The following is a 25050-nucleotide window of genomic DNA, read 5'->3' as shown; positions in this document are numbered from 1 at the left end:
ATTTTATACATCATAGATGATCAATGATGTGGATTTTTATTTTGAGAAGTATATCATTAAATTTTTTTTTTTTTTTTGGTAAATCGGCCGCTCACACATGACGAGCGTGAAGCTGGCCTACAAAATCAGAAAACAAAATGCTACGCAAGGACGCAGGCACAGCATCGTGGCCTGTCCAAAGAAAATCTCCCGAATGATGAGCCGCGAAGGAAGCAACCCAGTCAGCCGCACCGTTTGCCTCCCGATATACGTGCGAGGCTTGGTAGGAGGCAGTCTCCCCCAACGCTCTACGAATATCGAGAAGCAGCGGCCGGTCGTCGACTGAGTACCCCCCTCCCCGGATCCACCCAACCACCGTGGTCGAGTCTCCCTCGAGAAGGAAGTGACCCTCACCAAGTACCCGCCTCGCATAGGAGACACCCTCCCAGGCCGCCTGAAGCTCTGCGGTCGCCACTGATGAGTCAAAAATCCTGCGTCCACCTGCCGCCACAAGTCTGGCATCATGATCCCTAATGATAAATCCCACACTTCCGCAGCTTCCATCCGCTGATACACTGCCATCAAAGTTCACCTTGAGAAAGCCAGGGGGTGGGGGCACCCAGGATACAAGTATCGTCCTGGACGCTGCAGTAGCAGAATGGGGGCCCCAGATGTCCCTAGCCAACCCAGTAGGTGTAGACTCAACAGCGCCGATGATCTCCGCCGCAAGCCGTAGAGCTCGATCCGCCACCAACCTCGGATGGTGGCTCTCACCATCGAAAACCCATGTATTCCTCCCCAGCCAACAGTGATAGGCCAGGTAGGCATCACGAGTCCCCCTGGACCCCCTCTCCTCGCGTACAGACCCCCGGACCGAGGCCTCCAACCAAATAATTTTTTTTAATTTTTTTTAGGAAGCATGTACAACCAAATAATCTTGAATGTATCACAACCTAACCATAGAATGCATATATAAATTAAATAAAAAATATATTCAAGAAAATCTACCTATACTAATATTGTTAGTATGTATTTATCAAAATATACTTTGACGTTACTATGATGAATGAAATCACAGCCAGATATAAAACGCCCCAATCCCATGAAGAAACCACCTCTACATCGCGCATGTGGAAGGGTAGTTTGCAGCCGATTTTGGAACCGCCGATTTCAGACTGAGTCTCATGATTTTCTATTGCCGACTATAAGCGCCGGGATCCCTGCTAGGGTTTTAGGGAATCCCCGCTTATCACGAATCAGACTAGGCATCCCAAACCCTAAACTATTTCAACAGAAATCTCGGTCCTCCCTCTCTCTCTCTTCCAATATCTCTTCGTATCATTTCACCGACTGCGAGATTTCCATTTCGAAAACCGTCAATCCAGTTTAGAGCTCAGATTCTATCCTTTGTCCAGCCGAAACCCTAGGAAAGCGAAGGATTTCTTACGTATAGAGATGGATTTGTAGCCCAGCTTACCAAGATCGCGCATTTGGTGGTTTAGAGATGGCGTCCACCATGACCGGCGGCCAGGGCTCGGCGCTGAAGAGGCGGGAATCTACGGCGACGAGGGAAGGGGATCGGCTCACCATCACCCCATTGGGCGCCGGCAATGAGGTGGGGCGCTCCTGTGTGTATATGTCCTACAAAGGGAAGACCATCTTGGTATAAAAGCTTTAACCTTTCTTTCCCCCGTTTTGTCTACCGTGTCTACTATTGATTCATTTCTCGTGTTGTGAGCTTGGTTTCCGTGAGATTGAGAGTGGGTTTGTTTTGGGTGGTTGGCAGTTCGACTGTGGAATCCATCCAGCGTACTCGGGGATGGCTGCCTTGCCATATTTTGATGAGATCGATCCTTCGACTATCGACGTGCTTCTTGTGACTCAGTATGTGTTACTCCTCCTCGTTCTCTATAATTGTTGATAAATAAAAAATTTATTTAGAAAAATTAAGAATGGACTTGATGCTTATATGAATTGTGTGAAGTCATGGTTTATGTTGATTATGTGAAATGGTTCTACATTTAAACAATAAAAGGAAATTTCATTCTTGTTATATTTTGTTACTGACTGTATCATGGATTGCCCTGCTGATTTCGGTAATTTCTCAATATCAAACTTATTTGTGTTGCAGCCAAGTGCTAAAAGTGAGTCATTTGCTTTTGATGTTTTTTCTTAGTTGGGACAAAGATATATTGACATCCGATGTCAAAATTGATGCGAGGATGTGGAAGCATGAACGCATGGTTGCTTAAAACGATGCAAGTTGTTATTGTAATTTTTTGCTCGATAATCGATGGTATGGGAGACAAGCAAAGTTCCATTGAAACCCCAACAATTTGGATGGCAAGAAGAGGATCTCTCTTCAATCTAAAGTTGCTCCTTTGGCAAAATATATAAAAAGCTCAACTCACTATCACCTCTTAATTTTTGATGTGATCACAAGTTTTTTGTTATGCTTTTTGCATAACTTGTCAGCAAACAATGTGAAGAAAAATTTTCGAAGGACCCCAATGTCTTTTCAATTTACACCAAGATACGATTATATTTATTGCTTCATGAACCATATACGAGCAATATCTGAAACTTACACATGCAACCAAGTGACCATTTAAATTATTATGATGCAAGAAATTTAGTCATCTAAATACCATTCCACCAACTATTGGGTGCTTGGTTCACTATAACTTTTAAGTATATGTAGGCCCATCATACCTAAGCTTACTTGACGTACCAATTATTATGGCCTATCTTGGGACTAAGCAGGCACTAGCAGATATACCCAGAATCCAGATTCAGTTACCTGAAATTTCGAAGGTCTTCCTTCAATGGCTTCAAGTATATATTTTTTCAGATTGATAGATAACATGTTGCAGCTCTTGATGGATGTGTCCAGAATCCAGTTTTAATGTTTTGAATTGCAATGGCCTCTTTTCCTTGATCCACCATTGGACGAGGATGATATTTGGAGGCAAAGAAACCTGATGGGTCTTTAATTTGACGGGTCTTTAATTTGCTTGAAGTAGATAGTCGATCAGACCTGTAAATTAGATTTTCTCTATTACAGGAATAGTAGAAGCATAACCAGCAATATCCTGTGATTGACAACAATTTTAAAAGGGACCTGGCTTTGTCTCTGCGAAACAAGAAATCATCTCTTTTCTCACTCAAAGGTGGACAGTGAGTCCATCTATTGTTTTATGACTTCAACATGTGAACCAACAAAGACAGAAAATGATAGCTACAGTGGAATAAAGAAGAAATAATGGAGGAGAAATGGATCACCAAGACTCAAAGCTTCTCTTTCTTCTTTGATGGATGTCAGTCTTCACCTTCTAAGTTTGAAGCTATCTCACGAAGACAGCTTGCTGGCAAGGAGCTTCTCTTCTATTGGCATCTCTTCATGGATGCTTCTCTCCTTGAGATCTTCGTCACTACGATGAAGGTGTAGAACTCATGACATGAGCTGTTGTCTCTTAAGGGAGGCCGAGCTTGCTATATAGACGTGGGAGAGATAAACCTTGGGAGAAACAAATATGAGAAAATCTCGCATCTGAGACTTGAGGATGGGAAGAAGTGGTGGGATTTAATTTAACTAACATAAATCATATATTTAAGATTCTAATTAGAACTCGAGTATCTCAATTGGTGATAGCTGGATTTGACGTAGCATGAGCCAATCCATTGAGGAGACGAGAAGCTCAAGAGCAAATCACACCCTTCCATGTTGAAGGGCTTAGTGGATCAAGTCAAATCGCAGATTCCGTCCCGTTAGTGATTAAGGCCCTGTTCGGGAGAGCTGTTAGTAGTAGAGCTTTTGGAAGTAGAGCTGTTGGAAGTAGAGCTGTCTGAAGCAGAGCGTTTATAAAAAGCTGTTTGCTGTTTGGTAACTACATTTCTAAAGTGCTGTGGCACTTTAACATGTATTTGGTAAACAAACTGAGAAAGTACTTTTGTGTGACAAAATAATCATAAAGGACATTACCAGTATTATACAACAGAGCATAATAAAATATAATACGTATTAATACATAAATATATAATATAATATAATATTAATGTAATGTAATATAATATTATTATAATATAGTACTATAACATTATGTATTATAGAATAATAATTTAATATAATATTAAATTATTTAACATAACATATCAATGTATTATGATATAATGTAATATAATATTATATTTATAGTATAATACAATAATAAATATATAAAATATTATAATTATTAGTGTAAATTAATTTTTCATCCTTCTAATGATCATTTATCTCTCTAACAAATTTTCTAGCTAGGTGATAAAATTGGTTAAATAATGACTAATATTTTTATTTATTTATTTATTTAGATCAGATTATTTGCCACTTACTCATTATTTTTCTTTTTATTTTATTTATTTATTTATTTATTATTTTATTTTATTGAAATATAGAAGGGTCGCCGGCCATGGATGGTGGCGGGCATGGTGGCTGCCACTGTGGGCAGCCATGAGCTCCCAAAACAAAAAAAAAGAAAAAAAAAGAGGAAGAAAGAACAGAGGCGGCGACGTTGAGAGGAAGAAGAAGATAGAGAGGGAGAGGGAGAGGATGGGTGAGAGAGGAAGAGGTGGGATGAGGGTTTTGGGGAAAAAAGTGAGATTTAAATGGGGGTATTTTGGTCCCAAAAACAGCTTTTCGACAAAGCTGAAAAGAACATTTTCAGAAAGCTCTAAATTGGAGCTTTTCCCCAAAAACTGTTTTCAGCTTTCCGCAAAAGCTGAAACAGCTTTCCGAAAATTTTACCAAACACCATTTTTTATCTAAAAGTACTTTTGGAGGGCCAAAAACTGCTTTTTGGCCCTCCAAAAGTTCCCCCAAACAGGGCCTAAAGCAGTAGTAGGAAGCTTGATAAGTAAGCCTTTCCTCTTCATAAGGATCAACGGAAAGTGAATCTAGATAGTTTGTTGATTTGAAGACTAAATGCAAGTGCCAAAACCTAAGTTTTTATTTGCCGAATTGATAAGTCTCACCATGAACCAGAGCCAACTGAATCCCATGCCCAGGACATTCGAGTTTATGCCTTAGCTAGCAATAGACCAACCAATGAAGAGATAAGAAAGGAAACTCTGGATGAGACTGCTTTCTTGATATCCTTTTAAACTCTTACCTTAATAAGATTTGTCTAGGCCTTCCCATGGAATGTCTTGATAATTTAGCAATCATTTAAATCAGTTGTCTGATGGAAACCTCCCAAAATTACGTTCCCATGGCACTCAGCCAGGCGAGGTCCAAGCAACATTCGGAGACCAGATTGGGCAACTGATGAGCCTAGAGGCTGACCAAGCCTTAGGCGGCCAAAATAGGCAAAGGCAAATATGCACAGGCCAAGACCATCGGCTGTGCACGGCAACAACAATAACGGCAGCGTGCAGGACCAGCCTGCGCGTCAGAATTCGCCTTATCAATACAACGGGCACCAACCAAGCAGGGCAGAGGCTGAGCGCGCTACGCATCAGTGTCTGCGCTCTTGACCAGCCGAGCGTGCTACGCACCAGGGTGCGCGCCCGGCCAGCCGAGCGCGCCAGCCAAACGAGGCAACGGCCGCGTGCGCTACGCACTAGTGCTTGTGCGCTCGGCCAGCCACGTGCGCCAACCAAACAAGGCATGCATCTAGATTGTGAAGAAATCTGTCGAGAGTCCACTTGTATGATTCGGTCTTCGGGCTTGGACTAGGGAGAACCACATCAAGTTCTCACTAGATTAGGCTAGCCAGAGAAATGTCTACCTCTGCTAGATTGGGCTATTAGAAATTTCTTTCGATTTTTTAGTAGATTGGGCTAGTGCGAGAACCTTGTATACCCCACTAGATTTATTTGTTTGCACTTATACTTTGTATTCTTCATTTCAATTCAAATGAATAGCCACTGTGCAATCAATTTTCATCCATCCGATTGTGTGTTCCAACCAAGTTGGGCGTAGGAATTTGCTGCCACTTCCAATACCTACGAGCAAACCCTTGGCATTTACCTTCCAATGGGTCCACGACAGCATTGCAACTTGGCAAGAAGCCAAGAGGCAAGGAAATGCAATGGTGTGGCTCTTGGGGACCGAGAGCGCCCCCCATTATTGGTGCTTTCATTGAGATAATATATCTCAAAAGGTAACGCCAGGCTTGAATTTTCTTTTTTTTGAATTTCAGCCTTGTAAAGATGGAATCCGTGGGGAACTCAAATGACCACCAATAAAGGATTGAGGCCTTGGAAGGCCACTCGGTGCAACTTGGCAGGGCATTGGAAACCCTATTCGATACCTTGGCCGAGATGAGAAGAGGAGTGGAGATGAGAAGGGAGATGAATGCTAACTTAGAAAGATTGGTGAGGAGAATGGAAGAGAGAGGGAGAGAAAAATTTGAGGGAGAGGTTTAGGTCGCATGCCTCAAGGCAGGGCCAGGCAAGAGAAGAGAAGAGTGAAGAAGGCAGTTGGGGTTATGGCATGAGAGAAAACGGGAGACTGGAGAGTAGAATAGAAGGACCCGAGATAGTGTTGGAGAGATGGGTTGAAGAAAATAGAGAAGGTGTGAGGCAAGAAGACTACTATGGGGACGAAATTATGGCAGAAGAGGAGTCATTTCCTGCTCAAAGGCCTCATGGCCGAAGAGAGCATAGGGAGAGGAGAATGAGAGGAGGTCGGGATGAAAACTTTGGTGAGGGGGGTCCTCGGTCAAGGGAGCGAGGGCTTAAGCCACCCAAAATAGATTTTTCAAAGTTTAGCGAGGAGACCCATATGAGTGGTTGGGCAAGGCAGATCAGTACTTTGATGTGTATGAAGTGCCAAGAACTGGTCAAGTAACCCTTGCTAGTTTTCACCTAGAAGGCAGGACAAACCGGTGCTGGAGGTTGATTCGGGCCTTATATGAGAAGGAAGGCAGGAGAATGGGTTGGTCAGCCTTTGTAGATGAATTCATGATGCAATGGGGACCTTCTTCCGTCATCAACCATCATGGCCAACTCGCCAAACTTAAACAAGAAGGCAAGGTCCGAGGCTACATCGATGAGTTCCGACAGCTGCAAATATTGGTCAGCGGATGGTCCGAAGAAGCCTTGCTTGGGACCTTCATTGACGGTCTCAAACCATGGCTGGCCAAGGAGATAAAGCTCAAGCAGCTGACCAGGTTGCAGGAGGCAATGCGTATGGTTGAGATCCTGGATCAAAGCTAGCGGCTAGAGCGGCAAATGGCCAAGGATGGGTCCGACAATAAGGTCACCGAATTCCTACCACCCAAAGCAAATTTTAGAGAAAAAGGGGCCGCGACATCCAGCAGTAAGCCGCAGCCTGTCAAGAAACTTACCCAAGAGGAGCTTCAAGACCGCATCAAGCACAGTCTCTGTTTCAAATGCGGCGACAAATGGAGCCGTGAGCATCGGTGCAAGATTGGCCAGGCATACCTGCTGGACGTGGGCAGTGAGGAGGACTGCGATGAGGTAGCCTGGTCATATCCAACTTTCATCCTTGAGGATAAGAATATTTTTGAAGGGAGGGAGATTGATGGAAACCCCCCCAAAATCACACAGCCATGGCACTCAGCCAGGCGATGTCCAAGCAACATTCGGGGACCAAATTGTGCAACTGATGAGCCTAGAGGCTGGCCAATCCTTAGGTGGCCAAAACAGGCAAAGGAAGGCAAATAGGAACAGGCCAAAGCAGCGCTTGTGCGTGACAACAACAACAATGACAGTGCGCAGGACCAGCCCGCGTGCCAGAATTCGCCCCATCAGTATAATGTGGTCCTGCGCGCCAGAATTCGCCCCATCAGCACAATGGGCGCAAACCAAGCAGGGCAGAGGCCGAGCGTGCTACGCATCAGTGTCTGCGCGCCCGACCAGCCCAGCGCGCTATGCACCAGTGTCTGCGAGCCCAGCCAGCCGAGCGCGCTAGCCAAATGAGACAACGGCCGCGCGCGCCAACCAAACGAGTCATGCATCTTGATTGTGAAGAAACCTGTGAAGAGTCCACTTGTATGATTTGGCCTTAGGGCTTGGGCTAGGGAGATCCACATCAAGTTCTCACTAGATTAGGCTAGCCAGAGGAATGTCTACCTCTGCTAGATTGGGCTATTAGGGATTCCTTCCGAGTCCTTAGCAGATTGGGCTAGTGCGGAAACTTTGTATACCCCACTAGATTTATTTGTTTGCACTTGTACTTTGTATTCTTCATTTTAGTTCAAATGAATAGCCACCGTGCAATCAATTTTCATCCATCCGACTATGTGTTCCAATCAAGTTGGGCATAGGAATTTGTTGCCACTTCCAATTCCTATGAGCAAACCCTTGGCGTTTACCTTCCAATCGGTCCACGGCAACATTGCAATTCGGCAAGAAGCCAAGAGGCAAGGGAAGGCAATGGTGTGGAGCTTGGGGACCGAGAGCGCCCCCTATTAGTGTCCCACCTGGAGACATTCATGCAAGTTAGCTTCTGCTTTGTCCAAGCTTTGATAAAACACTCGGTACTTCAAGTGAGCTTAGGTGTGGTGGGCCTGCATGTATGTAAAAGATTTAGTGACCTAAGCATCCAATGGCTGATGCAATGATTTCAAATGACTAAATCTCTTGTATCAAAATAGTTTAACTGGCCACTTGATTGCATGTGTGAGTTTCTGATCTTGTTCATAATGTGGTTCATGAAGCCATAAATCTAATCATATCTAGGTGTAGAATGCACATGAACAGTGGTGTCAATTTCCAAATTGATAACAAGGATTACAGCGTCTATGGATGCCCAGCCACTTTGTTTATGTGATAACTCCCACATATGGTTGGGATCCTGTTGTTTAGGGAAAAGTAGAGGAGGGAAATGGGTGGCCTAAATGGAGGCCTTGTTTATCCAACCCTGAGTTTTTCAGAATGCAACAAGCAATCTGGAAAGATAATTTCTAGCATCCCTAGGGTTGCAGATTTGATGGGCTTCTCCTTTCCTTTTTATCCTTTAATCTTTACACCTCCTCTTGCATCCGCATGTGTTTGAGTGTTCAAAAAAGCCTAAATTTCACTTATTACATCAGTAGGACTGCTAAGCTCTCCCTTTTCAAGCACACCAAATGTTTATTTGAATTTTGAAGTTGTAATAGAGACATTCAGTTAACTTGGTTATGCTAGACTGCTTTAACAATACCTTCTGTTTACTTTGAAGATAGCCAAATAGCAGGAATCCTTGTGAGCTTGCAGCCCAAACAGGAAGAAAATCCCTCTAAAAGATAAAAAGCCACAAAAGGATCTGATATATGAGATTCATTATTAGAAATATACCCAATATTTAAGGAAATCCTGTTGGAGACTATTAATTTTGACCAACAATTTTGAGTTTCCCATCCCTATTTATGGGAGGCCCTCTTTCTAGATTTGTGTTAGAGTTGTTTCTGTTGAACCAATGCAGAACTTGGGTTGCAAATTTTGGAATTTTAATATGTATACTGGCCAAGGTTGTGTCAGGAACCATACTTTGATTTCTTTGTGATTTTATTGAACAGTAAACATCTACCTTTCTCGAGTCTTTAGCATCATTGTTGCACTCTCCACTTTACCTTGCCCACATATGTCTTTTAGACACTTCAAAGAAAGTGGATTTATCTAATGAATCGTGGTTAATTTGCAGCTTTCACCTTGATCATGCTGCCTCATTGCCATACTTTCTGGAGAAGGTATGTGTCGATAATTCTGCAGGATGCTTATGCATTTTTTTCCACCGATTGTTCATAATTTTTCTTTCCTTGTGTCCTTAAATATTTGAAACTAATCTGCAGACTACTTTCAAGGGCCGGGTTTTCATGACGCATGCAACTAAGGCTATTTACAGGTTGCTTTTGTCAGATTATGTGAAAGTGAGCAAAGTTTCTGTTGAGGATATGCTGTATGATGAGCAAGATATTCTTCGGACAATGGACAAAATTGAGGTAAGATAAAGCTTCTTAACAACTTCATATCAGGGGGCTTTCAGCCTTTGTGTGTTCGTTCTGATTTCTTTCACTCTCCACTATCTATTCTTTTATTTATAAATATGCAGTCTGTTGCTTCTGAAATGATTGCTCTTAGAAGCTGAACTTATATTTTTTATTTTGGTTTTGAACCTCTTTCTTAGCTTATCTAAGAAACATCAGAATTTCATTTGTGCACTTCTGTTTCTGCAAAGATCATAGTTATTCTATGATGACCTTCATCAAATTATCCATATTGGGCCAGACCTTTCTCTATGATTCCTATTGGCATTGTTGAGAAGCTTTGCTTGGTTGATGGTCCTCCAATTTCAGTATATGACTTTCCTTGTTTTATCAAACTTTACTGCTTTCATCAAGTTCCATCATGATAAAACATTTTAAACTTTTCTCCTTCATGCCTTAAAAGATTATTCAACATAGATTGCTCTAGTTGTTTTTTAGTCATCAGGCTTCAGCTACCTCATGCATGATTAAATGTTTAATGGTTCCACTTTGTATGAGTGGTAATGTTTCCAGTTATCTGTTGATCCTCGGTATGCCCATTTTGAAGTTATGTAGAGATAATACGTCCTGAAGATTCTTGGAAGCCCCATTTGTCATATTTTTATTTCTTCTTTCCTTCACATTTTTTTAGATTTTAATTCTGTTAAGATCTTTCTTAATGTTAGCTATATTTTTCTCCAATCTAGGATTTTCTGTTATCAGAACTTTTTTTTTTTGTCTCTCCTGTTCTCAAGTTTGTTGAGCCTTGAAAGCTAATGCATTGTTAGACCAACTATTTTGTTGAGATTCGAAATCTCCCTTGTTAATGTCAACCACAAGCGAGCTTTCCTTCTTTCACTTTACCTGGTCTTTAGCACCAGAACGGTGCAGGCGTGTTAGTGTATGCAGGATCTTATGCATGTCTCAATACTTTTATGTGCTTCCCCATCATTTAGATGCTAGACTAATTATTTTTTAGGTGCCATGAGTTTAAAAGATATTCCTGCATAAATTTTGGTGTGTCTCTTCTTGTTCTTTAGCAGCACAATCTCAAGTAAGTAACTGTGGCTAGTATATCTGGGTGCCCTAACAATGGCAGCTACCCATTCTCCTAAGAAAAATACTCCTTTTCTAAAGGATGACATATTTTTGGTCAAATATGGGTAATAGCAAGAAGAAAAGTCAGGCTGTTACAGTTTCCTAATCCTTTAGTTATAACTTGATTGGAGGGCCCACAACCTTTTCATATCAAAATTTTTTAATTGTGTTGTGTTTCTAAATAATCTGATAATGTGAGGGTCCTTCCAACAATATCTCTATGTAGGAAATTATCATGTCTTAGTTTATTTTTAATTCCCTAGGTCTTAAGTTAATGATGCCAGGAGTCAATATTGTCAAGGCAGTCAGGTGGTCTCCAAGTGGAGAGGACCTCTAAATGCTATGGCAGACCGGCTAGAGACTCAGGTGGTCCTTTTGTTGTTTTTAAAACAAATGTCAGCATGTTTTGATTATTAATCTGAAATCTTGTATCCCTTAATTTTTGTTTTCAGGTACATATTTTCATCCTCAAATGATATGGTTTTGTAGTTTAATAATAAGATATTGCTTTTCCTAACACATGCTTTAAGAAAAATAATGGACCCCCTGAGTCAATAGGTGCCTAGCAATTGTCTATGCAATTCGGGGTCCTCTCCTTGTGGAACTGTCTGACAGCCTTGACAGTTGAGAACCTTGTTGATTTCTGCAGAGAGAGGGGAAGAAAGCTGGATGAAAGCTTATATTATTACAAAAGATCTGATAAGCACAATAAACATCATTCCCCTTTAGAATGCTAAAAACCCTCCTGATGCTATCTTAATTGGAATGCATTCTTTCCTCAGGTGTATCTTGCAAATGACAAGGAAACGAATAACATCTATTGACTAACACTGGAGGAGGTAAATTGGGGAATGATGGGGGGGGGGGGGGGGAGCTTGACCTCTGCATATGATCACTCTGATCTTCTTGCCACTTCATCTCTTCACCTCATTTTATCGAACTGAAACAAATTCTTTTCTTAGCAGGCATAAACTTTCACACCAAATTTGTCATTCTTGCAACTTGAGGTACAATCTACAATAATGATCACTCCCACTGAAAGTTTAATGTCAGTCCTTCATCTAAAAAGCACCATATATTTATATTTTACCTTTAGAAATGTTGAAAGTCACTACCAAATGACTTGTTAGACATGGAATTACAACAAATAGGGCAAATTCAGTCTTTGTATGCCCAAACATCCGGTCTTTGTCTTGTTTGCTTTACTCTCATACTGGGCAACAACAGATGTCTTTAAGGGGTTCTTTGGCACTTCAGTAATTGATAGAATTCAAAAGGGCTATGCTTGTGGATGTGGCTATGCAAACTAGTGGGTGAGTGAGATTGTTTATAGCAACTTATGATGAGTATTAGATAATTAGATATCATTGTCTGTGTGCATTGCGCGTTGGGGAAAAAAAGGGGGGGGGGTGAGGGTTAAAGTTTTAGGGCATGAAGTGACATAACAAGAAGTTGGCAAGGGAATTAGGGCCGGAAGTGGGTATAATGTTAGTAAAGGTTGTACAGTTAAATTCTCATTAGGCTGCATGGCTAGCAAAATGTGGACTTCGCTATAATTTACCTTATTTCTTTAAGGAGTTAGGAGATTTTGCAGTGGAGTCAGATAAACACTTGGATGGGTTCTTCATTATGGACTGGAGCAGCTTGAATTAAGTTTTGGATGGAGAATGATTTTCCCCCTGTTCTCTCTTGAAAAGTAGCCTCAAATGACAAATCAATATACTACAAATTAGTGCTGGACATTGAACAGTATAAAGTAGCTGGGACAGTCACCTGCTTAGTGAAGCCTCTTCCAACATTAGAGATCAGTAAAGTGTTCATGGTAAATATGTGTGGTTGATCACTTGACAAGTCTGTATGTCCAATGCCAACACGAACATAGTATTACTTTGAATATCTTTATCTTGACATGACCTTTTTAAAGATTTTAATAAATAGAAGCAATCATACAAGATAAGATACTGTCCACCTTGTCTCCAGGTCATTGACTTCCACCAGACACTTGAAGTGAATGGCATTCGCTTTTGGTGCTACACTGCTGGTCATGTTCTGGGTGCTGCCATGTTCATGGTTGATATTGCTGGTGTCCGGGTTCTATACACTGGTGACTACTCTCGTGAAGAGGACCGCCATCTCCGAGCTGCTGAAATTCCACAATTCTCCCCTGATATCTGTATCATTGAGTCCACCTACGGTGTCCAGCTCCACCAGCCCCGCCTCATCCGAGAGAAGCGCTTTACAGATGTCATCCACTCAACCGTCTCCCAAGGTGGCCGTGTGCTTATTCCGGCTTTTGCCCTTGGCAGAGCCCAAGAACTCCTCCTCATCCTGGATGAGTACTGGTCTAACCATGCAGAGCTCCATAACATTCCCATCTACTATGCTTCCCCTCTTGCCAAGAGATGCATGGCTGTCTACCAGACCTATATAAATTCCATGAATGAGAGGATTCGGAACCAGTTTGCAAACTCAAACCCATTCGATTTTAAGCACATCTCTCCGTTGAAGAGCATAGAGAACTTTGATGATGTGGGTCCATCAGTGGTTATGGCAAGTCCAGGTGGCCTCCAGAGTGGGCTTTCTAGACAACTGTTTGATAAATGGTGCACAGATAAAAAGAATGCTTGTGTTATTCCTGGGTATGTTGTGGAAGGGACACTCGCAAAAACCATCATCAACGAGCCAAAAGAAGTCACCCTAATGAATGGCCTCACTTCTCCTCTCAACATGCAGGTATATTACATCTCCTTCTCAGCTCATGCGGATTTTGCACAGACAAGCACCTTCCTAAAGGAGCTCATGCCTCCCAATATAATTCTTGTCCATGGAGAAGCCAACGAGATGGCAAGGCTTAAGCAGAAGCTTATAACCCAATTTGCTGATAGGAATGCTAAGATCATTTCCCCCAAGAACTGCCAGTCTGTGGAGATGTATTTTAGTTCTGAAAAAATGGCCAAAACAATTGGAAGGCTGGCTGAAAAGACACCAGAAGTTGGGGAAACTGTCAGCGGCTTACTGGTCAAGAAGGGCTTTACATATCAGATAATGGCACCGGATGATCTCCATGTCTTCTCACAGCTGTCCACAGCGAACATCACCCAGAGGATCTCTGTCCCTTATTCTGGTGCTTTTGGAGTTATAAAGCATAGGTTGAAGCAGATATATGAGAGTGTGGAGGCCCCATCAGAAGAGCCTGATGTACCAACATTGATTGTGCATGAAAGGGTGACGATAAGGCAGGAGTCAGAGAACTATGTGACATTGCAGTGGTCATCAGACCCCATAAGCGACATGGTTTCGGACTCTGTAGTAGCTATGATCTTGAATATTAGCCGAGAAGGTCCAAAGGTGACAGCAGTTGCAGAGGCCAAGAAGACAGAGGAGGAAACAGAGAAGATGGCGCAGAAGGTAATATATGCTCTTTTTGTATCCTTGTTTGGGGATGTCAAGATTGGAGAGGAAGGAACACTGGTTGTGACTGTCGATGGGGATGTGGCGCGTCTGGATGGCAAGAATGGTGAGGTAGAATGTGAGAATGAGGGGTTGAAGGAGAGAGTAAAGACAGCATTCAGACGGATACAAAGTGCAGTGAGACCAATCCCGCTATCAGCGTCTTGAGATGTGTAACGACAGTATATTTGCTATTCAACTCTGCTGACTTTTTGGTGCTATGTCTCACATAAGCAGTTAGCAAGAGGCTTTGACCTCAAGGGTATTGTTGTTTATGAGAAACTTTTCAGTACTTGTAATCATCAAATTATCTAACACAACAGGTTTTATTTTGGAAATTTGTCCTCAGTCAAGTTTTATGGGATATTTGGATGGTTGAGGGAGATGTTGTAGACTTATTAATGTCATTGAGATTAATGTCTCTTATGCATCCTCTAATGAAGTTCTTGCAGGGGGTGTTATTTCATAATTCTGAACTTTAGGTATTTATGAATGAGTTTATCTGCAGTTTTTTTTTAAATGTATTGAGTTGAAATTTGAGTATGATTATGCCATCTCGCGAAGTTGTCATCAGGCATACTGAACTTGTGGATGGAAGCGATTTCTTTGCTCTATTAGGAGATAAATTAATTTTAATGTATAACTTTTCTACCTATACTCCTATTATTAGTATGTATTTATTAAATTATACTTTGACATTACTATGATGAATGAAATCACAGCCAGATATAAAACGCTCCAATCCCATGCATAAACCACCTCTACATTGCGCATGCGGAAGGGTGGTTCGCAGCCGATTTCAGAACCGCCGATTTCTGACTGAGTCCCATGATTTCCCATTGCCGAGTATAAGGGCCGGGATCCCTGCTTGGGTTTTAGGGAATCCCTGCTTATCACTAATCAGACTAGGCATCCCATACCCTAAACTATTTCAACAGAAATCTCGGTCCTCCCTCTCTCTCTCTCTTCTAATATCTCTTCGCATCATTCCACCCACTGCGAGATTTCCATTTCGAAAACCCCCAATCCAGTTTAGAGCTCAGATTCTATCCTTTGAACCAGCCGAAGCCCTAGGAAGGCTAAGGATTTCTTACGTATAGAGATGGATTTATAGCCCAGCTTACCAAGATCGCGCCTTTGGTGGTTTAGAGATGGCGTCTGCCATGACCGGCGGCCAGGGCTCGGCGCTGAAGAGGCGGGAATCGACGGCGACGAGGGAAGGGGATCGGCTCACCATCACCCCATTGGGCGCCGGCAATGAGGTGGGGCGCTCCTGTGTGTATATGTCCTACAAAGGGAAGACCATCTTGGTATAAAAGCTTTAACCTTTCTTTCTCCCGTTTTGTCTACCGTGTCTACTATTGATTCATTTCTCGTGTTGTGAGCTTGGTTTCTGTGAGATTGAGAGTGGGTTTGTTTTGGGTGGTTGGCAGTTCGACTGTGGAATCCATCCGGCGTACTCGGGGATGGCTGCCTTGCCATATTTTGATGAGATCGATCCTTCGACTATCGACGTGCTTCTTGTGACTCAGTATGTGTTACTCCTCCTTCTCTATAATTGTTGATAAATAAAAATTTTATTTATGAAAAATTAAGAACGGACTTGATGCTTATATGAATTGTGTGAAGTCGTGGTTTATGTTGATTATGTGAAATGGTTCTACATTTAAACAATGAAAGGAAATTTCATTCTTGTTATATTTTGTTACTGACTGTATCATGGATTGCCCTGCTGATTTCAGTAATTTCTCAATATCAAACTTATTTGTGTTGCAGCCAAGTGCTAAAAGTGAGTCATTTGCTTCTGATGTTTTTTCTTAGTTGGGACAAAGATATATTGACATCCGATGTCAAAATTGATGCTAGGATGTGTAAGCATGAACGTATGGTTGCTTAAAACAATGAAAGTTGTTATTGTAATTTTTTGCTCGATAATCGATGGTGTGGGAGACAAGCAAAATTCCATTGAAACCCCACCAATTTGGATGGCAAGAAGAGGATCTCTCTTCAATCTAAAGTTGCTCCTTTGGCAAAATATATAAAAAGCTCAACTCACTGTCACCTCTTAATTTTTGATGTGATCACAAGTTTTTTGTTATGCTTTTTGCATAACTTGTCAGCAAACAATGTGCAGAAAAATTTTCGAAGTACTCCAATGTCTTTTCAATTTACACCAAGATACGATTATATTTATTGCTTCATGAACCATATACGAGCAATATCTGAAACGTACACGTGCAACCAAGTGACCATTTAAATTATTATGATGCAAGAAATTTAGTCATCTAAATACCATTCCACCAACTATTGGGTGCTTGGTTCACTATAACTTTTAAGTATATGTAGGCCCATCACACCTAAGCTCACTTTACGTACCAATTATTATGGCCTATCTTGGGACTAAGCAGGCACTAGCAGATATATCCAGAATCCAGATTCAGTTACCTGAAATTTCGAAGGTCTTCCTTCAATGGCTTCAAGTATATATTTTTTCAGATTGATAGATAACATGCTGCAGCTCTTGATGGATGTGTCCAGAATCCAGTTTTAATGTTTTGGATTGCAATGGCCTCTTTTCCTTGATCCACCATTGGACGAGGATGATATTTGGAGGCAAAGAAACCTGACGGGTCTTTAATTTGCTTGAAGTAGATAGTCGATCAGACCTGTAAATTAGATTTTCTCTATTACAGGAATAGTAGAAGCATAACCAGCAATATCCTGTGATTGACAACAATTTAAAAAGGGACCTGGCTTTGTCTTTGCGAAACAAGAAATCATCTCTTTTCTCACTCAAAGGTGGACAGTGAGTCCATCTATTGTTTTATGACTTCAACATGTGAACCAACAAAGACAGAAAATGATAGCTACAGTGGAATAAAGAAGAAATAAAGGAGGAGAAATGGATCACCAAGACTCAAAGCTTCTCTTTCTTCTTTGATGGATGTCAGTCTTCACCTTCTAAGTTTGAAGCTATCTCACGAAGAGAGCTTGCTGGCAAGGAGCTTCTCTTCTATTGGCATCTCTTCATGGATGCTTCTCTCCTTGAGATCTTTGTCACTACGACGAAGGTGTAGAACTCATGACATGAGCTGTTGTCTCTTAAGAGAGGCCGAGCTTGCTATATAGACTTGGGAGAGATAAACCTTGGGAGAAACAGATATGAAAAAATCTCGCATCCGAGACTTGAGGTTGGGGAAGAAGTGATGGGATTTAATATAACTAACATAAATCATATATTTAAGGTGCTAATTAGAACTCAAGTATCTCAATTGGTGATAGCTGGATCTGACATAGCATGAGCCAATCCATTGAGGAGAAGAGAAGCTCAAGAGCAAATCACACCCTTCCATGTTGAAGGGCTTAGTGGATCAAGTCAAATCGCAGATTTTGTCCTGCCAGTGATTAAAGCAGTGGTAGGAAGCTCGATAAGTAAGCCTTTCCTCTATATAAAGATCAGCGGAAAGTGAATCTAGATAGTCTGTTGATTTGAAGACTAAATGCAAGTGCCAAAACCTAAGTTTTTATTGCCGAATTGATAAGTCTCACCATGAACCAGTGCCAACTGAATCCCTTGCAGAGCACATTCGAGTTTATGCCTTAGCTAGCGATAGACCAACCAATGAAGAGATAAGAAAGGAAACTCTGGATGAGACTGCTTTCTTGATATCCTTTTAAACTCTTACCTTAATAAGATTTGTCCCAGCCTTCACATGGAATCTCTTGATAGTTTAGCAATCACTTAAATTAGGTGTCCCACCTGGAGACATGCATGCAAGTTAACTTCTGCGCAGTCCAAGCTTTGATAAAACACTCGGTACTTCAAGTGAGCTTAGGTGTGGTGGGCCTGCATGTATGTAAAAGATTTAGTGACCTAAGCATCCAATGGCTGATGCAATGATTTCAAATGACTAAATCTCTTGTATCAAAATAGTTTAATTGGCCACTTGATTGCATGTGTGAGTTTCTGATCTTGTTCATAATGTGGTTCATGATGCCATAAATCTAATCATATCTTGGTGTAGAATGCACATGAAACAGTGGTGTCAATTTCCAAATTGATAACAAGGATACAGCGTCTATGAATGCCCAGCCACTTTGTTTATGTGATACCTCCCACAAGGTTGGGATCTTGTTGTTTAGGGAAAACAAAAGGAGGGAAATGGGTGGCCTAAATGGAGGCCTTGTTTATCCAACCCTGAGTTTTTTAGAATGCAAAAAGCAATCTGGAAAGATAATTTGTAGCATCCCTAGGGTTGCAGATTTGATGGCCTTCTCCTTTCCTTTTCATCCTTTAATCTTGACACCTCCTCTTGCATCTGCATGTGTTTGAGTGTTCAAAAAAGCCTAAATTTCACTTATTACATCAGTAGGACTGCTAAGCTCCCCCCGTTCAAGCACACCAAATATTCATTTGAATTTTGAAGTTGTAATAGAGAAATTCAGTTAACTTGGTTATGCTAGACTGCTTTAACAATACCTTCTGTTTACTTTGAAGATAGCCAAATAGCAGGAATCCGTGTGAGCTTGCAGCCCAAACAGGAAGAAAATCCCTCTAAAAGATAAAAAGCCACAAAAGGTTCTGATATATGAGATTCATTATTAGAAATATACCCAATATTTAAGGAAATCCTGTTGGAGACTATTAATTTTGACCAACAATTTTGAGTTTCCCATCCCTATTTGTGGGAGGCCCTCTTTCTAGATTTGTGTTAGAGTCGTTTCTGTTGACCCAATGCAGAACTTGGGTTGCAAATTTTGGAATTTTAATATGTATACTGGCCAAGGTTGTGTCATTAACCATAATTTGATTTCTTTGTGATTTTATTGAACAACATCTACCTTTCTCGAGTCTTTAGCATCATTGTTGCACTCACCACTTTACCTTGTCCACATATATTTTTTTGACACTTCAAAAAAGTGGATTTATCTAACGAATCGTGGTTAATTTGCAGCTTTCACCTTGATCATGCTGCCTCATTGCCATACTTTCTGGAGAAGGTATGTGTCGATAATTCTGCAGGATGTTTATGCATTTTTTCCACCGATTGTTCATAGTTTTTCTTTACTTGTGTCCTTAAATATTTGAAACTAATCTGCAGACTACTTTCAAGGGCCGGGTTTTCATGACGCATGCAACTAAGGCTATTTACAGGTTGCTTTTGTCAGATTATGTGAAAGTGAGCAAAGTTTCTGTTGAGGATATGCTGTATGATGAGCAAGATATTCTTCGTTCAATGGACAAAATTGAGGTAGGATAAAGCTTTTAACAACTTCATATCAGGGGGCTTTCAGCCTTTGTGTGTTCCTTCTGATTTCGTTCACTCTCCACTATCTATTCTTTTATTTATAAATATGCAGTCTGTTGCTTTTGAAATGATTGCTCTTAGAAGCTGAACTTATATTTTTTATTTTGGTTTTGAACCTCTTTCTTATCTTATCTAAGAAACATCAGAATTTCATTTGTGCACTTCTGTTTCTGCAAAGATCATAGTTATTCTATGATGACCTTCATCAAATTATCCATATTGGGCCAGACCTTTCTCTATGATTCCTATTGGCATTGTTGAGAAGCTTTTCTTGGTTGATGGTCCTCCAATTTCAGTATGTGACTTTCCTTGTTTTATCAAATTTTACTGCTTTAATCAAGTTCCATCATGATAAAGCATTTTAAAGTTTTCTCCTTCATGCCTTAAAAGATTATTCAACATAGATTACTCTAGTTGTTTTGTAGTCATCAGGCTTCAGCTACCTCATGCATGATTAATGTTTAATGGTTACCACTTTGTATGAGTGGTAATGTTTCAAGTTATCTGTTGGTCCCCGTTATGCCCATTTGGAAGTTATGTCGAGATAATAACGTCCTGAAGATTCTTGGAAGCCCCATTTGTCATATTTTTATTTCTTCTTTCCTTCAATTTTTTTTAGATTTTAATTCTGTTAAGATCTTTCTTAATGTTAGCTATATTTTTCTCCAATCTAGGATTTTTTGATATCAGCACTTTTTTTTTTGTCTATCCTGTTCTTAAGTTTGTTGAGCCTTGAAAGCTAATGCATTGTTAGACCAACTATTTTGTTGAGATTCGAAATCTCCCTTGTTAATGTCAACCACAAGCGAGCTTTCCTTCTTTCACTTTACCTGGTCTTTAGCACCAGAATGGTGCAGGCGTGTTAGTGTATGCAGGATCTTATGCATGTCTCAATACTTTTATGTGCTTCCCCATCATTTAGATGCTAGACTAATTATTTTTTAGGTGCCATGAGTTTAAAAGATATTCCTGCATAAATTTTGGTGTGTTTCTTCTTGTTCTTTAGCAGCACAATCTCAAGTAAGTAACTGTGGCTAGTATATCTGGGTGCCCTAACAATGGCAGCTACCCATTCTCCTAAGAAAAATACTTTTCTAAAGGATGACATATTTTTGGTCAAATATGGGTAATAGCAAGAAGAAAAGTCAGGCTGTTACAGTTTCCTAATCCTTTAGTTATAACTTGATTGGAGGGCCCACAACCTTTTCATATCAAAATCTTTTAATTGTGTTGTGTTTCTAAATAATCTGATAATGTGAGGGTCCTTCCAACAATATCTCTATGTAGGAAATTATCATGTCTTAGTTTATTTTTAATTCCCTAGGTCTTAAGTTAACGATGCCAGGAATCAATATTGTCAAGGCAGTCAGGTGGTCTCCAAGTGGAGAGGACCTCTAAATGCTATGGCAGACCGGCTAGAGACTCAGGTGGTCCTTTTGCTTTTTTTAAACAAATGTCAGCGTGTTTTGATTATTAAGCTGAAATCTTGTATCCCTTAATTTTTGTTTTCAGGTACATATTTTCATCCTCAAATGATATGGTTTTGTAGTTTAATTATAAGATATTGCTTTTCCTAACACATGCTTTAAGAAAAATAATGGACCCCCTGAGTCAATAGGTGCCTAGCAATTGTCTATGCAATTCGGGGTCCTCTCCTTGTGGAACTGTCTGACAGCCTTGACAGTTGAGAACCTTGTTGATTTCTGCAGAGAGAGGGGAAGAAAGCTGGATGAAAGCTTATATTATCACAAAAGGTCTGATAAGCACAATAAACATCATTCCCCTTTAGAATGCTAAAAACCCTCCTGATGCTATCTTAATTGGAATGCATTCTTTCCTCAGGCGTATCTTGCAAATGACAAGGAAACGAATAACGTCTATTGACTAACACTGGAGGAGGTAAATTGGGGAAAGATGGGAGGGGGGGGGGGGGAGCTTGACCTCTGCATATGATCACTCTGATCTTCTTGCCACTTCATCTCTTCACCTCATTTTATCGAACTGAAACAAATTCTTTTCTTAGCAGGCATAAACTTTCACACCAAATTTGTCATTCTTGCAACTTGAGGTACAATCTACAATAATGATCACTCCCACTGAAAGTTTAATGTCAGTCCTTCATCTAAAAAGCACCATATATTTATATTTTACCTTTAGAAATGTTGAAAGTCACTACCAAATGACTTGTTAGACATGGAATTACAACAAATAGGGCAAATTCAGTCTTTGTATGCCCAAACATCCTGTCTTTGTCTTGTTTGCTTTACTCTCATACTGGGCAACAACAGATGTCTTTAAGGGGTTCTTTGGCACTTCAGTAATTGATAGAATTCAAAAGGGCTATGCTTGTGGATGTGGCTATGCAAACTAGTGGGTGAGTGAGATTGTTTATAGCAACTTATGATGAGTATTAGATATCATTGTCTGTGTGCATTGCGCGTTGGGGAAAAAAAAGGGGGGGGGGTGAGGGTTAAAGTTTTAGGGCATGAAGTGACATAACATGAAGTTGGCAAGGGAATTAGGGCCGGAAGTGGGTATAATGTTAGTAAAGGTTGTACAGTTAAATTCTCATTAGGCTGCATGGCTAGCAAAATGTGGACTTCGCTATAATTTACCTTATTTCTTTAAGGAGTTAGGAGATTTTGCAGTGGAGTCAGATAAGCACTTGGATGGGTTCTTCATTATGGACTGGAGCAGCTTGAATTAAGTTTTGGATGGAGAATGATTTTCCCCCTGTTCTCTCTTGAAAAGTAGCCTCAAATGACAAATCAATATACTACAAATTAGTGCTGGACATTGAACAGTATAAAGTAGCTGGGACAGTCACCTGCTTAGTGAAGCCTCTTCCAACATTAGAGATCAGTAAAGTGTTCATGGTAAATATGTGTGGTTGATCACTTGACAAGTCTGTATGTCCAATGCCAACACGAACATAGTATTACTTTGAATATCTTTATCTTGACATGACCTTTTTAAAGATTTTAATAAATAGAAGCAATCATACAAGATAAGATACTGTCCACCTTGTCTCCAGGTTATTGACTTCCACCAGACACTTGAAGTGAATGGTATTCGCTTTTGGTGCTACACTGCTGGTCATGTTCTGGGTGCTGCCATGTTCATGGTTGATATTGCTGGTGTCCGGGTTCTATACACTGGTGACTACTCTCGTGAAGAGGACCGCCATCTCCGAGCTGCCGAAATTCCACAATTCTCCCCTGATATCTGTATCATTGAGTCCACCTATGGTGTCCAGCTCCACCAGGCCCGCCTCATCCGAGAGAAGCGCTTTACAGATGTCATCCACTCAACCATCTCCCAAGGTGGTCGTGTGCTTATTCCCGCTTTTGCCCTCGGCAGAGCCCAAGAACTCCTCCTCATCTTGGATGAGTACTGGTCTAACCATGCAGAGCTCCATAACATTCCCATCTACTATGCTTCCCCTCTTGCCAAGAGATGCATGGCTGTCTACCAGACCTATATAAATTCCATGAATGAGAGGATTCGGAACCAGTTTGCAAACTCAAACCCGTTCGATTTTAAGCACATTTCTCCGTTGAAGAGCATAGAGAATTTTGATGATGTGGGTCCATCAGTGGTTATGGCAAGTCCAAGTGGCCTCCAGAGTGGGCTTTCTAGACAACTGTTTGATAAATGGTGCACAGATAAAAAGAATGCTTGTGTTATTCCTGGGTATGTTGTGGAAGGGACACTTGCAAAAACCATCATCAACGAGCCAAAAGAAGTCACCCTAATGAATGGCCTCACTGCTCCTCTCAACATGCAGGTATATTACATCTCCTTCTCAGCTCATGCAGATTTCGCACAGACAAGCACCTTCTTGAAGGAGCTCATGCCTCCCAATATAATTCTTGTCCATGGAGAAGCCAACGAGATGGTAAGGCTTAAGCAGAAGCTTATAACCCAATTTGCTGATAGGAATGCTAAGATCATTTCCCCCAAGAACTGCCAGTCAGTGGAGATGTATTTTAGTTCTGAAAAAATGGTCAAAACAATTGGAAGGCTGGCTGAAAAGACACCAGAAGTTGGGGAAACAGTCAGCGGCTTACTGGTCAAGAAGGGCTTTACATATCAGATAATGGCACCGGATGATCTCCATGTCTTCTCACAGCTATCCACAGCGAACATCACCCAGAGGATCTCAGTCCCTTATTCTGGTGCTTTCGGAGTTATAAACCATAGGTTGAAGCAGATATATGAGAGTGTGGAGTCCCCATCAGAAGAGCCTGATGTACCAACATTGATTGTGCATGAAAGGGTGACGATAAGGCAGGAGTCAGAGAACTATGTGACATTGCAGTGGCCATCAGACCCCATAAGCGACATGGTTTCGGACTCTGTAGTAGCTATGATCTTGAATATTAGCCGAGAAGGTCCAAAGGTGACAGCAGTTGCAGAGGCCAACAAGACCGAGGAGGAAACAGAGAAGATGGCGCAGAAGGTAATATATGCTCTTTTTGTATCCTTGTTTGGGGATGTCAAGATTGGAGAGGAAGGAACACTGGTTGTGACTGTCGATGGGGATGTGGCGCGTCTGGATGGCAAGAATGGTGAAGTAGAATGTGAGAATGAGGGGTTGAAGGAGAGAGTAAAGACAGCATTCGGACGGATACAAAGTGCAGTGAGACCAATCCCGCTATCAGCATCTTGAGCTGTGTAACTATCAGTATATTTGCTATTCAACTCTGCTGACTTTTTGGTGCTATGTCTCACATAAGCAGTTAGCAAGAGGCTTTGACCTCAAGGGGATTGTTGTTTATTAAAAACTTTTCAGTACTTGTAATCATCAAATTATCTAACACAACAGGTTTTATTTTGGAAATTTGTCCTCAGTCAAGTTTTATGTGATATTTGGATGGATGAGGGAGATGTTGTAGACTTATTAATGTCATTGAGATTAATGTCTCTTATGCATCCTCTATTGAAGTTCTTGCGGGGGGTGTTATTTCATAATTCGAACTTAGATATTTATGAATGAGTTTATCTGCAGTTTTTTTGTAAATGTACTGAGTTGAAATTTGAGTATGATTATGCCATCTCGTGAAGTTGTCATCAGGCATACCGAACTTGTGGATGGAAGCGGTTTCTTTGCTCTATTAGGCGATAAATTAATTTTAATGTATGACATCAGTCTGTGCTTGTTGTATAACAAGTCCCCTGATTCCAGGTGCTTTAAAAAAAATCTGCAAAGAACCCGAGTGGGCTTAGCAGCGGGACTTGTCTTTGATTCCATTTGAGCTGGT

General features: G+C 41.0%; 2 protein-coding genes across 3 annotated transcripts; both read left to right on the top strand.

Moving 5' to 3' along the window:
• Window positions 1-1092: 1092 nt before the first annotated feature.
• LOC103715356 (cleavage and polyadenylation specificity factor subunit 3-I-like) lies at window positions 1093-14946 on the top strand. Of its 2 annotated transcripts, XM_008802957.5 has the most exons (5): window positions 1093-1642; window positions 1766-1863; window positions 9608-9653; window positions 9756-9905; window positions 13008-14946. In XM_008802957.5, exons 1-5 carry the CDS (start codon window positions 1484-1486, stop codon window positions 14643-14645), a joined length of 2091 nt encoding a protein of 696 aa, XP_008801179.3. In that variant the 5' UTR covers window positions 1093-1483; the 3' UTR covers window positions 14646-14946. The 2 variants fall into 2 exon arrangements, with proteins under 2 accessions (XP_008801179.3, XP_026663682.3); XM_026807881.4 differs by lacking the exon at window positions 1093-1642 and having other exon boundaries at window positions 1765-1863; window positions 9559-9653.
• Window positions 14947-15234: 288 nt separating this feature from the next.
• On the top strand, window positions 15235-24809 carry LOC103716056 (cleavage and polyadenylation specificity factor subunit 3-I-like). The gene is made up of 5 exons (XM_039133644.3): window positions 15235-15787; window positions 15911-16008; window positions 19433-19478; window positions 19580-19729; window positions 22821-24809. Exons 1-5 carry the CDS (start codon window positions 15629-15631, stop codon window positions 24456-24458), a joined length of 2091 nt encoding a protein of 696 aa, XP_038989572.3. The 5' UTR covers window positions 15235-15628; the 3' UTR covers window positions 24459-24809.
• The last annotated feature ends 241 nt before the right edge of the window (window positions 24810-25050 follow it).

The sequence above is a fragment of the Phoenix dactylifera genome, chromosome 4 (genome assembly GCF_051530095.1).
Source record: "Phoenix dactylifera cultivar Ajwa chromosome 4, Ajwa_hap1_PhDact_Kaust_v1.1, whole genome shotgun sequence".
Classification (NCBI taxonomy): Eukaryota; Viridiplantae; Streptophyta; class Magnoliopsida; order Arecales; family Arecaceae; genus Phoenix; species Phoenix dactylifera.
Note: the sequence above shows the minus strand (reverse complement) of the source record. Positions and strands in the feature narration are given on the sequence as shown.

Coding starts and splice junctions, on each gene's coding strand:
- LOC103716056 (XM_039133644.3), top strand. CDS start 15,629: ATGGCGTCTGCCATGACCGGCGGCCAGGGCTCGGCGCTGAAGAGGCGG. Junction 16,009..19,432: donor GACGTGCTTCTTGTGACTCA/GTATGTGTTACT, acceptor GTTAATTTGCAG/CTTTCACCTTGATCATGCTG. Junction 19,479..19,579: donor TGCCATACTTTCTGGAGAAG/GTATGTGTCGAT, acceptor ACTAATCTGCAG/ACTACTTTCAAGGGCCGGGT.
- LOC103715356 (XM_008802957.5), top strand. CDS start 1,484: ATGGCGTCCACCATGACCGGCGGCCAGGGCTCGGCGCTGAAGAGGCGG. Junction 9,654..9,755: donor TGCCATACTTTCTGGAGAAG/GTATGTGTCGAT, acceptor ACTAATCTGCAG/ACTACTTTCAAGGGCCGGGT. Junction 9,906..13,007: donor GGACAATGGACAAAATTGAG/GTAAGATAAAGC, acceptor CCTTGTCTCCAG/GTCATTGACTTCCACCAGAC.